Source organism: Bacillus rossius, chromosome 6, assembly GCF_032445375.1.
Source record: "Bacillus rossius redtenbacheri isolate Brsri chromosome 6, Brsri_v3, whole genome shotgun sequence".
Classification (NCBI taxonomy): Eukaryota; Metazoa; Arthropoda; class Insecta; order Phasmatodea; family Bacillidae; genus Bacillus; species Bacillus rossius.
Genome location: NC_086334.1, coordinates 34,373,189 through 34,387,394, shown reverse-complemented (window position 1 = coordinate 34,387,394; position 14,206 = coordinate 34,373,189). Strand labels below are relative to the sequence as shown.

At 42.1% G+C, this 14,206-nt stretch overlaps 1 protein-coding gene across 3 annotated transcripts; it reads left to right on the top strand.

Annotated features, from left to right (window-relative positions):
• Positions 1 to 19: 19 nt before the first annotated feature.
• Positions 20 to 13,779, top strand: LOC134533535 (cilia- and flagella-associated protein 299-like). 3 transcript variants are annotated; one of them, XM_063371066.1, is made up of 5 exons: positions 20 to 189; positions 4,932 to 5,081; positions 7,970 to 8,141; positions 9,561 to 9,755; positions 13,199 to 13,765. In XM_063371066.1, the coding sequence occupies exons 2-5, from the start codon at positions 4,939 to 4,941 to the stop codon at positions 13,367 to 13,369; spliced, it is 681 nt and encodes a 226-aa protein (XP_063227136.1). In that variant the 5' UTR covers positions 20 to 189; positions 4,932 to 4,938; the 3' UTR covers positions 13,370 to 13,765. The 3 variants fall into 3 exon arrangements, with proteins under 3 accessions (XP_063227136.1, XP_063227135.1, XP_063227138.1); XM_063371065.1 differs by lacking the exon at positions 20 to 189 and adding an exon at positions 244 to 311; XM_063371068.1 differs by lacking the exon at positions 20 to 189 and having other exon boundaries at positions 4,595 to 5,081; positions 13,199 to 13,779.
• Positions 13,780 to 14,206: the final 427 nt, after the last annotated feature.

Genomic DNA, 14,206 nt, shown 5'->3' with positions numbered 1-14,206 from the left:
AGTGAGTAGTATGTACACTACCTCTCTCTCAATGTCACAACCATGCTATGTTGTGAATTATAATTATATGCATTATATTTATATTGTTTGAAAAGTAAAATCCAGTGACTATAACCAAAGTGAAGAATAGATTTATAAATAAATATTTGCACACATATGTGGCTGAGAGTAAAAAAATCTCCAAGTCAGGTTTGTTTGTAAAAAATAAAAATAAAGCTTCACTTGTTACCAGTTAGAACAGTTAAGTTATATTGTTTTATCATGTCCTTTGTGCTTATGCCGTCCTTCATCTAAAGCTACTACGGAACTAAGTAAGTGATTTTTTTTTTTCAAAAAAGCGAATAAACATTTCTAGATAACTGTTGCCATTTAAATGATTAAGAATCATAGTTAACTTTAAAATTTACAGTGTTAGATCATATTTATGTATAAGTTTGTATCTAATTTCTACCTAAAATTTTAAACTATTATTAGTGCATTTATGGTGGTATTCCATGCCGTTCGGGCAAGGTAGCGAATGAGTACTGCCTTGTTGAGCTACAACCTAACCAAACTCGCAAGCCATATTCCAGAACATGACCAAACAAAATTCCACGAGGTAAGATAAAGGCAATTTGTTTTAATTAATAGTGCCCTGCGTGAGTCTAGAAATTGGTACGGTACAACACTGCCGTCGTCCGGGGTCTCGGGCTCGAGTCCCGGTGCAGCTCCTAGCGGGAATGGCTGTTGTTGATGTAGTGTTTCCGGGTGGGCGCCAGACTAGCTCTGTTTCTAGTCGATAGGTGGGTCGTGGGGTCGGTTGCCCTGCGTGGCCCACTAGGACCGTCGGCGGTGTTGCGTGGGATATGAGGAATTCCCTACTTGGCAGTGGTTGGGAGTCGTATGGTTAATTGATTAGGCGCTGAAGTAGTGCAACAAATGACGTGCGTCGTTTATTCATGCGACTGTGGGTTTGGTGTAATACCGTTGATTACACACCACGTCGTACAGAGGGTGACGTCACACAATACAGAAGTTACACAATTACATAAAGTTAGTCTGAAAAGTTATGTAATAAGGCATGGCACAAGTTTACAAAAATGTTATGTGATGGTGCGTTGCACAAGTTTACTGAATGTTATGTGGTGGCGCGTCGCACAAGTTTACTAAAAAACGTTCCAGGTTCAAGGTGTTGCACAAAATTACTAAATGTTACGTATTAGCGTGGCACTAGGCGGTTCTGAGCCTGGTTACCCAAAGAGGGGTGAGGGCGATTGGAGGCGGCCAATCCCGTATATCAATGTCTCGAGGCGGTGTTCGCGTCCACTGTAGTGGAGCGCGGACCGCAGCTAAATTCGTCCAAGTTCCCTTACGGGGTGGTGTCAGCGCCGGAGCGACTGGTTTTAGTTCAAGTTCTGTGGTTCGGGAGGCGGCCCGTGCCGTATACTGAAACTACCCCGCAGACCAAGTGTGGTGCAGGGGTTTTTAAAAGTTATGCGGCCGGATTAAGTCCTGGACCGAAAATTGGACCGGGTATGCACAGAGAGATTAGTAAAAAGAGGTTTCGAGGAAGTGAATATAATTACCAGAAGTGAGTTCAATGCAGACAATGGATGATGTCTCTCCGTGGGACGTGCGTCCGCCCCGGTACACGAGTCGACCTGTACTGGCGTGATGTCATGGCGTCCGGCCGAGGCTCGGTGTCCCTCGCGCCAGCAGGGTTGACCTCATTATGTTATTTTCTAATGTAACACGTCAATAAGAGATTTTAAGGGCGCTAAATTCCTACATTAATAATTAAGGCTAAATTAACATTACTCATCCCTTCTGCAATTTAGAGTTAGTATGTTTACGAATTATGTCCTTTAAATTATACGTCACACCAGAGACTGTTAGTCTCTTGCCGGACTGCTTAGGTGGGGGGTAATAACGAACACAAGGGGTTAATAATTATGTCACATGGGTTAATTAATTAATCTAGGCAGAAGGCCGCCAGGGGGACACTCACACACGTATCGACACTTTTACACACGTGAGTGCCCGGGCACTCCTACGTCGCACTTTCATTAATCAAACATTTAATTTATACGTAATATTGTTTAATATTCTGTGTGTGTTTTAGCAACGTGGTCGGCTGTAATGTCGGTCTGTTTATTATCGGGCCGGGTTCTACCTTGTCTGCTGGTGGCTCGCCTGACTCGGGTGGGCCATGGCTAGGGGCGCGTTCCGTTAGCGGGGCCGAATACTGGCGGTTGCAGGTTGGGCTTTAGGGTGGCCTTCGGTCGGACGACGTCAACACATTCTAGCTAACATTTCGCAGCCATAGATACAATTGTTTTGACAATAATCCTGGAGATATCAGCACCAGCTTATGAATTTAAAGGTGTTATTTTGAATTTTTCTCAAGTACTTTTTTAAAGTTGCGATCATTTCTTGTAATAACCATTCAAGTGTGCAAAATATAATTCAGGATATTTTCACTATCATTAAATATAATTTAGGGCGCCGTATTCCAAGACACAAAAATAAGGGTTTAGGTGTTGAATATGCAATACCTGTACCCTAACCATATTCCAAGTGCGCGATAGGACATGGCCAGTCCCTTATTTTTAGGGCACTGATTTTTGGTGTCCTATCTGTTGCCGATTTGATCCATAACTGTATATATATTTTTTCCTTTTTAATGAACTTGACGTCGGCCCAAAGGCCTCCTTAACTCTTACAGGCCTATATGTCACGCCAATGCCTTCTCCTGCCAAGTGGTGCTTCGTGGAAGTGTGTCTATTCGCCGAGGGTGCAGTGTAGACTTGTGTTTTCTTTTGCATGTACTCATTTTGTATTGTATTTCATTTTATATTATTTTGTTTTTATAGTTCATATTATTTTTTATTTATTTTATTCGTATTATTCACCGGGCGCCTAGGCCATGGTTCTCCGCCTGTGGCCAATCTGCGCGTTCCGCGGGCTCGCCGAGGAGGGGAGTCAAGGTCGTGGCACGTGGGGAGTCAGTCGCACTCGGGAGATGCAGGGAGGTGGACGCAGGGAGACGTCGCTCCACAGCTAGGGTGAGGCCGGCGTCGGCAACGGAGCATACAGTACGGGTGGGACACCCCTTGCAGTGTGCGGGGAAATTAAAGTGCGCGGAACCGGGCACCGCCCTTATTGAGATTGCCACAGGCGGGACTGTGGTAGTCCCATGTAAAGAGTGTGTTTTATCGTACATAAAACTCAGAAACTTCCTGCTGACTTTTATTTCCTGAAGTCATCCTGGGCAGGCTAGATCCCTTAGGCCACGAGGCACGAACCCTAATTTACCGCCCCTGAGCAGCAGGAGATGCGCGTCTAATAACAGGGACTAGCCGCGGCCTTGTCAAACTTTAACGGAACTTTTACGATTACAATTTCCACCCTTAATATCTTAAAAAACAGCAAACATAAATACGGCCAAAAATTCATCGTTTATTCTTGTACAACCAAAATTAAATATTTTATTTCACATTATATTCCATAGTTTTAAAAAATAAGCTAAAATTACAATGGATTCCACGAAGTACAATTGTTTATAGCCTCGCACAAGTCCTCGTTTAATAAAACGGCTGCCGATCTGATATCTTACAGGGGTTCAGTTAGGACACGTTTTGGAATATGACCTGAGAGTTAGGGTACGGCAGTTGCAAAACAAGGCAGTGCATATTCACTACCTTACTCAAACGTCTTGGAATACCGCCCCAAAATTTGTTCCCTAAAAATAAGGGTCTGGGGGATGGTATTCCAAAACATTCGGGTAAGGTAGCGAATAAGCAGAACCTTGGGATGCAACTGTAGGCAACCTAACTCGCAGACTGTATTCCAGAATGTGTCCAAACCCAATCCCTGTTAGGTAACATAAAAAAAAAAAAGCAGCAGTTTGAATTAACTGTGCCCTGCACTAGGCTAGAAACTGATTTAAATGCATTCTAACAAATGTTTGACAACCAACAATATATTTCCTACACCAAAAATCCTAAAGATAGCAGCACTATCGAGCGAACTAAATGGTTTGATTTAAATTTTCTTAAATATCAAGTTGTGATTATTTGTTTTTAAGATCATTAAAGTGTACAAAATATATTCCAAGATAGTTTCGCTATCATAGAGTTTCATTTTCACAGCCAAATGCTCGGTACGTCTCTCAGTGATAAAAAAAAAAGTCTCTATGAGAGTTAAAGTTGCGCTCAAACGAAGTTAACCAAAAATAGAATTAAACTATAGCTGCCAATATAACTGTTATGTAAAAATAAGGCTTAACATATTGTTTCAGATTTGGGAAATGTTTTTGTTTGTTGGTTTAGTTTGAAAAAAAAGGAGGGGGTGGGTCGCCAAAATGAATTCTTGCCCCAGGTGGAAACTAGCCTAGTTATAGATACCTGAGGATCTATACATTAAGTTTCGACACAAATCTGAGGGGCTTGACAAGTAAAGCCTAGATTATAAGCTACGTAAAAATGCCAGAACACCAGATGGGAAATGTTCAACAACAACATTATGGAGTAGGTACCAGCTTATAAACTATGCAATGCTCAATAATACAATGCAAGTATTGTTGAACTTCCAAATATCTTGCGTTTTGGCTTGCATTTTCAACAGCTATATTTGGAGAAACATGTTCTGAAAACTGTTGAAGACATGGATATATCGTGCAGAGAAACCCACCAAGTTCTTATTGTTATATATTTATCTCATAGTGAAAGAAACCAACTATTTTAAATCAATTTTCTTTGGATTTCATGATGAATACGATAAATCAACAAAAAAACCGAAGTAAAAAAAAACTGGTTTATACTGTTTTGGTTGCGAATTGGGTTCTTCATAAACACCCATTATTTTCTTGCATTGGTTGCATGTTGAATTTTTGCAATGTTGCATTTCTTGTACAATTTATAAACCCGACCTAAGCCTGGCAAATTCCGCAGGAACACAATGGACGTAACGTTGGAAGCGGACAGATACCTAACGCAGTTCGTGTCGTACCACGACTACCTGGACTCGCTGATCACACCAGTCGACATCAAGTACATCGGCAGCATCGACAGAGCGCGCGTTCTCACCGAGTTCGGAGCCAGGTTCGTTTCCGCTAGGTTTTGTTCGAACCTCGCCGGCTGCGAGATCGACGAGGTCATATAAACTAATTAATCAAGTGTCTAGTGTGTGAGTTTATCTGCTTTTCTTTATGTTCTAATTTAATTTGCTTACTGTTGGTGGATAGAGTGGCCAGTGTAACCACTCCCCACTACGGGTGAGAGCACCTCTGTTCATAAATCCAGCAATGGGTAAAAAATATGAGAGTGGACTATGCATACAAGTTCCCAGCCCTCCACATTTTTTCTTCTCTGGCCATACCATCCTCTGTCTCTTGTTTACTCCTACGCCATTAATGCATGCCCTTGAATCCCATATGTCTGTACCCAATGTTTTCTCTGTGTCTATGCAAGTTCTACCTGGACCCAACTTAGCATAATTTAAGATAGTTCTAAGCTAGGGGAGTTAGTAATGGTGCCAAAAGCTGTCATGGCTGGCCAATCTCCGCACAAAGCACACGATGCATTCGTCCCTTCCCTGCATTGCTAATTCCAGCATGACTAGGAATATAAGCTTCGGCCTGAGACACACCTAGGTCCCTCCCTAACCATGACCTCTCCTACAAATATATACACTGCTGTGTGTTCACGAAGAGAGTCAGTGGAAGCGAAATGCGGTCTCACACTTGAACCGATAATCGAAACGATCGGACAGTCAATAAATATGAACCCAGACAATACTGTGCATACATGTGTCCGTGAAATTCACGATATTTTAAAAGATAGTGTAAGTCAATAAATATAAATATCTTAGCACAACTCAAAACAAAAATAAAAATAAAAAACTGTTTACTTAGACGGCATATATAATGAGAAAGAACCTTGCTCTATCAATATAAACTTAAAAATAAAAGATACACTTTAAACTTGTAAAGGGCTATGCTCACGTTTTAACACGTTTCAACTCACATGATGACACTAAGAATTGAACTTACTCGACACCAAAAGTTGACAGGGAATCAACATTCTATCATTCAGTAAAAGTTCAACTTTTATTGAGCATATGTTCGCGCGAAACGATTCTATTTCAATTTTAGTGACTTCTTCCGGCCGAAGGCCACCTCAAAGCCCGACCTGCAACTGCCAGTATCCGACCCCGCTAACGGAACACACCCCTAGCCATGGTCCACCCGAGTCAGGCGAGCACCGGAACAACAGGTAGAATCAAGTACCATGCCCTAATTACTCAGCCACCTCACCCCAGTTCATTTGAAATTAGACACAAATTAATAGTAACGCCACTTTTTATTAAAATTCCCGTCCAAGGAAAGTGCGACATAGGAGTGCCCGGGTCACTCGCGTGGGAATTTACGTTAATACATTTGTGAGTGCTCACCTTGCGGCCTTCAGCCTAATTTAATTAGAGTTTTGTGTAACGTAATTATGACCTCCCCGTTTTTTGTGTATAACTCGCCACTGGAGCAGTCAATAAATGACGAACAGTCTCTGGTGTGACTCTTATTTTTCAAACGTAATTTATGTAAACATGTTAAATCTAATTTTTAGAGAGTATCTGCAAATTAGGTTAATCCTTATTATTTAATGTACGAATTTAGAGCCACTTTCAACCTCTTGTTATTTAAATAATTTCCAAATAACTGAACTTTAGAAACTTTGGCGCGAGAGAATGCAGAGACCTTCCCTCGCGCCAAGGGAAAACACCAGTACCGAGCGACTCGCGGACCGGGGCGGACGTGCGTCCCACGGGGAGTCATCATCCTTTGCCTCCACTGAAATTCACTACTAGTAACGATAGTCATTAATTAAAATCCTTTTCGTTGCTTAAACTCCCCGTGAGTACCCGGTCCTTTTTAAGGTGTAGGGCCTAACCCAGCCGCTTAAATATAAACTCCCCGCACGAAGTATTACGCGGGGAAGTTTTCAGCATACGGCACGGGCCGACTCCCGCCACCAATGACTTTTTGATAATCGTCGAGTGCACAGGTACCGGCAACAACGACGCATAGGACTTGTAACTAATTTAACTGCGAGCCGCGGTCCACAGTGGTGGACCCAGGCACCGCCGCTTTTGTAATTTTCGGGATTGGCCGCCTTCAATCGACCTCCCCTTTAACCTCGACTGGCGTGAGGGTTTAAGATTAGTGATGGCGCATCAGAGCGCCCAGTGTTAATTTAATGTTATTTCGTAGGGTAATTCATGTGCATCGTGTAAATGTAAACTGCAATTGTAACTGTTCGAACCAATCAAATGTCCACTCCGCACACTCCGTGCGCGACGTGTTACCGACAGTACAAAACCGAATCCGTGTGTGTTATTGTGAGAGTTTCCCTAACTCAGCCAGGAATCAGCGTGTTATGCTGCACAGGGCCTGCAATGTGTTAATAGCCAGGGATCCCTCCAACCGCAACCACTGCCGACGGTCCTAGCGGGCCACGCAGGGGCATTCGCACTCAACGACCCAACTTTTGGTTGGACACAGAGATAGCCTGGCGTCCTCCCGGAAACACTTTCATTAAAAACCAGCCTCCCCGCTAGGAACCACGCCCGGTCTCGAACACGAGAACCTGGACGACGGCATTAGTGATAACTCTTCACCACTGGAGTGAACCACGACAATTTGGACACCCGACTGGTAGCAGCCTTAAATATTTTCAATGATTTCAAAATGGAAATGTGCAAATGGCATAACTCACTCGTAATACAAAAGTTGCTGATCATAATGGGCACTGTCTTCGAAATCAAACAAACATTCAGTGGCAGAAAAAAGTTGAGGAATTAGTAAAATGAGAATAGGCTTTTTTATATTTAGAGGGTTAATTTTAATGCTCTCAAAAATATTAACAATTCGCAAAAGATGCCAAGTTGACCGATTAAAATCGCCCTGTTGAAACCGCGACTATTTGTGTTACAGGAACTTAGCTGAAACTCTCACAGAGGACGAGTTCAGGGCAAAGCGAGCTGCAGTTGTAAAGACTCTCAGTCGAAAGCCTCACCTTCTATGCAGCGCCAACCTGCAGTTTGAGGATACATTCCTGGCCGAGCTGGCTGAGCGCGAGAAGCCGAATCGCACCGGACACATGTTTGTGAGTGAATCAAACATCTCAGTGACTTTTCCAGGGAGTTTGGAATTGTCAGGATACAGCATACTGTGACGAAGTTAAAGCCACCCATTAACCTCTACATCACCATATTGTTCCGCCCAAAATACTGCGTAAATGGTGCTTATGATGATGGTTAGTAAGCATGTCGTTAAAACCAGTCACTTTTATATTTAAAATGGTTTTCACATTGCAAAATACTACACTTCCGCTAATGTTTTGGGCGTCTAACCAATATGGAGCAACAATTAGTTGACAAAAAAAAGTGGCTTCACACAGTTACCAAGTAATTACACATACATGGCCACCCCAGGATTTTTCTCCATTTATCAAGGCAATGCTGACCCAGCGTTGTAGCCATGGCTGTTGAGAGAAACTAAGAGACCGGGGCAAATTATTTTGTCGGACCCCTACCCTATTACATAATGTAGGCTACAACTTTTCAAACCTCTCAGTTAAATAATTCTGAAGACTGTAAACATTGGCATGGCCGTAATTGTAAATGTGATATGGGTAGATCCCATAACTTGTAATGTTTCTTATCAATTTGTTAGCAATAGGCTTTCAACTTTCGTCTTTCTATCAGGGTAAAATTACGCATAAAAAAATCTCAAAAATCCTCGAGCGCCAGGTATTCTCAACCCCCACCCCCCTTAATTACCTAATTGTTTTTGGGCGAAGGCCCTGTTTGTAATTTGTAATGTTATCAACAGATGTTGTGTGATTGTTACAAATACATGTGTGCTTGCAGTTGAGCGAAAAGAAGCAGCGAATTTTATACCCACAACATTGTAATCCTTCTCTGTGGCAGAACCAAAACTTATCACAAGTCATAAATATATCATGTACTTATATTAGACCTTAATATGTGGAACACAAACTTAAAAAAAAATAGTCCAACCTTATCATTATTCTGTAACCACATGACAGTTTTAGCGCAATAATGTGTTAGTGTAATCAGTATACATGCATAGCACTTCAAATTTTATCTATGGAACATGAATAACTTAGAAGGAAATAAACATTTAAAAATATGTAATAATATTCACAATTGGCAGGCCTTGGGTCTGTTAAATGTTTTGTGTGAATTAGTTGTTGAGTTATTAGGAAAAATGTATTATTTCATAAAAAATAACACTGTTCTAATGTTTTTAGTAATTAAAAATGTAAACTTAGAATTGTTTTCTGTTAAAATTATATTTAAAATAAAATTATGATGAAGAAAAAAATAAAAAATGTATAAAAATGTTCATGCAACAATTATAAAATAATTTATGGTTTTTGTGCTTCCTGATAAAGGAGCATTCAGTGACGTATGCTGTTTGGAATAAGCCATTAAATTGCTAAAAAGCCGAAACAGTGTCGTGAAAATGCGTGGACTCGACACGGCCCCAACTATGGCAGACGATCATCTTCCTGAGGGACGTCGTGGCCGGAAACGAGGTGTCGGCATACATGGACTACGCGGAGCGCCTGGAGAAGGACGACTGGCGGCCGATCTTCGAAGGCATTCGCCGCCTCGTGCCGAGAATCTCCGACCTCAGCTACCGCAATTGGAAGATGGGCGTCACCTACTTCAACGACTCTAGGAACTTCACGGTAGCGTCATCGTTCCTGTCAACAAATTTCACCTTAAATTAACGAAGAATGCTTGTTACAAATTATCCAAGTATTTTCGTACATTTATCGTTATCTTCGTAGATTTATGGATGCATAGTTCTTTTTCGTTAAACATGAACCCACAAGAATAATCGAGGTGTATGGAAAAATATTCAAAACCTATTTCAAACCCATGCAAAGAAAACACACTTCTTTTACATGTGTGCTTATTTTGTATATACCGAAACACATAATCGCGAATTTGAAATACAGCGTAGTTTCTACGAAGGTCCAGTTTTCTAAATTTACGAAGTGCTCTTCGTTTATTTAAGGTGAATTATTCGTTGAAAAGTCCACAAATTTACTGTAATTTCTAAGTGTTCGTGTCTTCGGTGTGGGGAGTGCTGACAGATTCAGGTGCTGGGCAGGGGAGGGGTTAGCTGACCCCCTCCTCTTCCGAAGTGGAAAAACAAAGAGCAAGGAGATGTAGTTTGAATATTTGTAATTAATCCTACGACTCTAGTATTCAATTTTTTATTATATATGTTATTCCTTCTATTATAGTTTATTATTGTATGGCCCTGTGTGAAAAAGGTTGAATTCCGAAAAATTCCCCCACCCCTTCCAACCCATCACACCCATTTCACCCTTCTGTTTGAGCTGGGTATGCCTATGGACTGACGACTCACTTGCATATGACTCTGTTATTTTGAGCTATCGCGAATCATAGGAAAAGTATCCTGGTTTTACGCCACCCTGAGGTCAGAAAAATAGCAGTAAGGAGTCATCGAGATCACACTGTTCGAATGCAGTATATTTTAAACAACTTTTCACATTACTACAACGAGCTGTGGGCTTAGAAATGTTGGCATGTTAATATCATGCAGACAAGAATACAGGGAAAAAATGGGGGGGCACCCTTGTTAACATCTCGTCGGCATCTTGGTCATTAGAGAATGGAGCACCCATGGAAAGAACGGGCGAGGGAAACGAAAAGACCCAGAGAAAACTGTCCAAGTCACGTCACGGCAAGGCAACGCACACCATGTTCTCTGAAGCCAAACCTACCGACAATCAAACCCGGAGGCAAGTGGCAGGTGTCCGCCTTTCAACCATTGTGGACCATAAGGAAGAGTGATGAAGTGGGGAAGGGGAGAATTGAGATATTGAAAGACACCTTCCTTCCTTTTATAATTGTAACTTACACCATTTGAAATTATGTATTCTAGGAAAAATGGGGGGAAACATCAGTTTATAACCTAATTTTTCCCGACAAAAAGAGCTTAAGAATCCGTATTTGGTAACATGGAGGGGCCTGTCAAATTTGCATAATTTGACGACAGGCTTGTTTGCAAACCCTTGATAACTAAACTGACCCTCATAATTGAATCATGGGCTGTTCGTCTCATACTGAAAGACTAGAAGCCAACAATAAGCAATCAAATAAACTCAGGACCAGACAGTGGTCAACAAAGCTAAAGGGTATTATGTGGCACCGCCCTGATTATGAATAAATTTGTAGAGCTTAACCAGGAACCAGGAAACAACGCAAATTTTTCAGGTCCCTAGTAATATGATGTGTATCATGCAGTATATATCTTGTGGGTAGAAAGGCTGTTAAGGTGATAAAGGGATGCTCAAGATAGGAAATATGCTTTGAAAAAGTGGGTCCAGAGGGTAGAGAGACCATGAGAGGAAGATCCGAAAGGAATGATCCGAATGGAGATCCTGGTAAGAACAGGGCAGAAATGGAATGGGTTGGAGGAAAATGTGTTGGAGGTGATAAGTGTGAAACCTACGGAGAGAGCTTAACGGGAAGAGATTCTTCAGAAGAATGCTGCAATTTGTTTAACATGCTGAATTTACTGGCATATACTCCCATGAAGGGCAGAGTCCACCAACATGTGCTCTCGAGAGCCACACGGAAATGCATATGCTTTTTCAATGCGATTTGGAGATGTTTTAGGAGGAGCTGATACAACCAAACCCAGCAACAATGCCACCCCTCCCTAACCATTCAGCTAAACTGTGGTTGATTCAGAGGAAATTACTCCCTAAGCATATCCCAAGTCTATTACATCTCTGGGACCCCTCAGACAAACCCAGAGAGCCTTTTCGCTGCTCACTGCGCCCGCCCTTCTACGGGGATTAAAGGGTGTGAGCAGTGGCGAGGCGTGAGGTTAACATGAGGGAAAGCAACAACTCCGTTCAACCAAACACAAGGGGGGGGGGAGGAGGGGGGGGAGGGGGCCCTCCCCCGGGAAAATATGGATTTCAAGGTACAAAAAGGTGCTATTTAAGTAGTTTTCTTAACTGAACATTGACTATTCCACAGGTAAAAAAATTGACATTTCTTTTAAAATTATAAACTATTTTTGAAAAATAATAATGTTTTGCATACATTATTCTGATAATAAAATACCTACTCTACATTATTTATATACTAAGTGGGAGTGTAGTATCATCGATATCTGGTACAAAATATATAAACAGACAACACATGGCAAAGTAAGTACTCAAAATAAAGAGAAGAAGCTCATAAAAATGTACTAGAATAGTAAAAATTAAATTTTGGTATTTTTTGTACGAACACAAAAGAAACTATCATCATACGTGATCAGAAACTCTGTTAACTGGTACGTGGTTATTCACAGTCACTCCAGGGAGATTGCAACTCTCGAGCTGGGATACCGTATCCGCCACCCGCGGGACGCGGTCGGTAGCAGTTGGCACTGCTAGGCCGCCTCCCGTACGCCCACAAATCCCCCACGCACTGCCAGCCTTCGGTTACCCAATAGGGCGCAGGGAACTCCCAGCCAACAGCCCGCAAGAGAGATGCGCGCGCCCCGAGAGACAACCGCCGACTGAAACGCGACCTCGCCACCTGCCCCGCCGAACTGTAGCGAACATAGCCGAAGCAGTCGGCGGAAGAATTCCACCGTCTGCTTCGGCCATGTACGCTCCAGTTCGGCAAGAAAGCGCTACCTTCGTAGCTTCTACCATGTGTTTTTACAGCCAATCCCCTCCTCGATCCTTTGTACCGTGCCACCCCCCTTCCGAAAGGAAACTACTGCGGCAGCCTTCCCGCTGAAAGCGGTCCTACCAGCGCTTCTAAACCTAGCAACGCTTCTAAATCAGCATGTTTTGTGTGTCAACGAGTTCTTTTCTTATAGCGCACAGCGCACAGTATTGGGTCCCAAGAAGATAATGTAAAAAATACATACACCTAACTGCACGAGCCAAAGTAAAATACTATTCTGAATAAAATATTTATTTAAAAAATATATTGTCTGGAAACTGCCTGGGCAAGCACTGCTTGCCTTGCTTGCCCTGACGAGACGCCACTGTGTGTGAGAGTGAAGTGGAAGGAGGACTCCTAGCCCAATTGCAAGCGGATGTGCAAAGTTGAGTGTGACAGATCCGCGGCCCTCCTGTCGCCGCAGAACGAGATCCACCCGACGCACGGGCTGACGTTCAAGAACCTGCACGACAGCGAGACGCTGCTGGTGGACCCGGCGCTGCCTAGCCCGGGCAACGACTCGGTGATGGTGGTGGTGACCACGGCGAGCTACCTGCAGGTGGTGCTGTACGACCACCTGGTGCGGCGCCGGTGAGCGCCAACAGCTGGGCCTCTGCGGGGAGCAGTGCTCGCTGGGGGGAGTCCGACGTGGATACAGCATACATCACTAAGCGTTACTCCCTTTTGTCTGTTGTGCAATTCAGTCAGTGTTTGACACTATAAAACGTTTGCAGAAACAATGCTTAGTGTCATGATTCTTATATATCTCAGATATGTACATTTAACTTTACTGAGCTGTCAAATGTGAGCTAAAATAGAGGAACGCTTCAATTTTGGTTCATTTGAGAAAAAGTGTTTTTAATATAAATAATTGGTGACAATTCTGTTGTTGAGATGAGTTAAATTATGCAATACACTTCCTTCCTTCAAATGGTTTATATGTACTTGAAAGTGTGAATAACTTCAAATATATTTTTTAAAAGTGCTGCTGTACCACTATTGAAATAACGGGTTATTTTTACCTATGGTTGTTACAAAGTGAACAGAAGTATAATTTTGTATTCTCCTCGCCGAGCCTGTATCCACATTATCGGTCTTATTAAAAAAAAAAGTAATGTTGTAAACTTTGCAGACAAGCTGTGCCTGATCTCGGATAAATTGGAGCACAACCCGTTTATAAAACTAATGCGGCCTGCAGGGGCGGCTTTGGGAATCGTACCTGCCATTTTCATGTTTATTATCTTTTTTGTCTAGTTTTCTCTACAAAAAATATGGACATTAATGAGAAAAGGAAGAATTGAATTGATATTAACATAAAATAACATAACATAAAATGCTGGTCAATACCCTTTCAATTCCAATTGAGTTTTCTTGATACTTTATTAAAAAATTACAACATTTTACTTTCATGTTTCATATAATATAATATAAT

What these genes read in the sequence shown, in the direction of transcription:
- LOC134533535 (XM_063371068.1), top strand. Translation starts at nt 4,939, where the DNA reads ATGGACGTAACGTTGGAAGCGGACAGATACCTAACGCAGTTCGTGTCG. An exon ending in CTCACCGAGTTCGGAGCCAG is followed by an intron (nt 5,082 to 7,969) that starts GTTCGTTTCCGC and finishes TTTGTGTTACAG; the next exon opens with GAACTTAGCTGAAACTCTCA. An exon ending in ATCGCACCGGACACATGTTT is followed by an intron (nt 8,142 to 9,560) that starts GTGAGTGAATCA and finishes CAACTATGGCAG; the next exon opens with ACGATCATCTTCCTGAGGGA.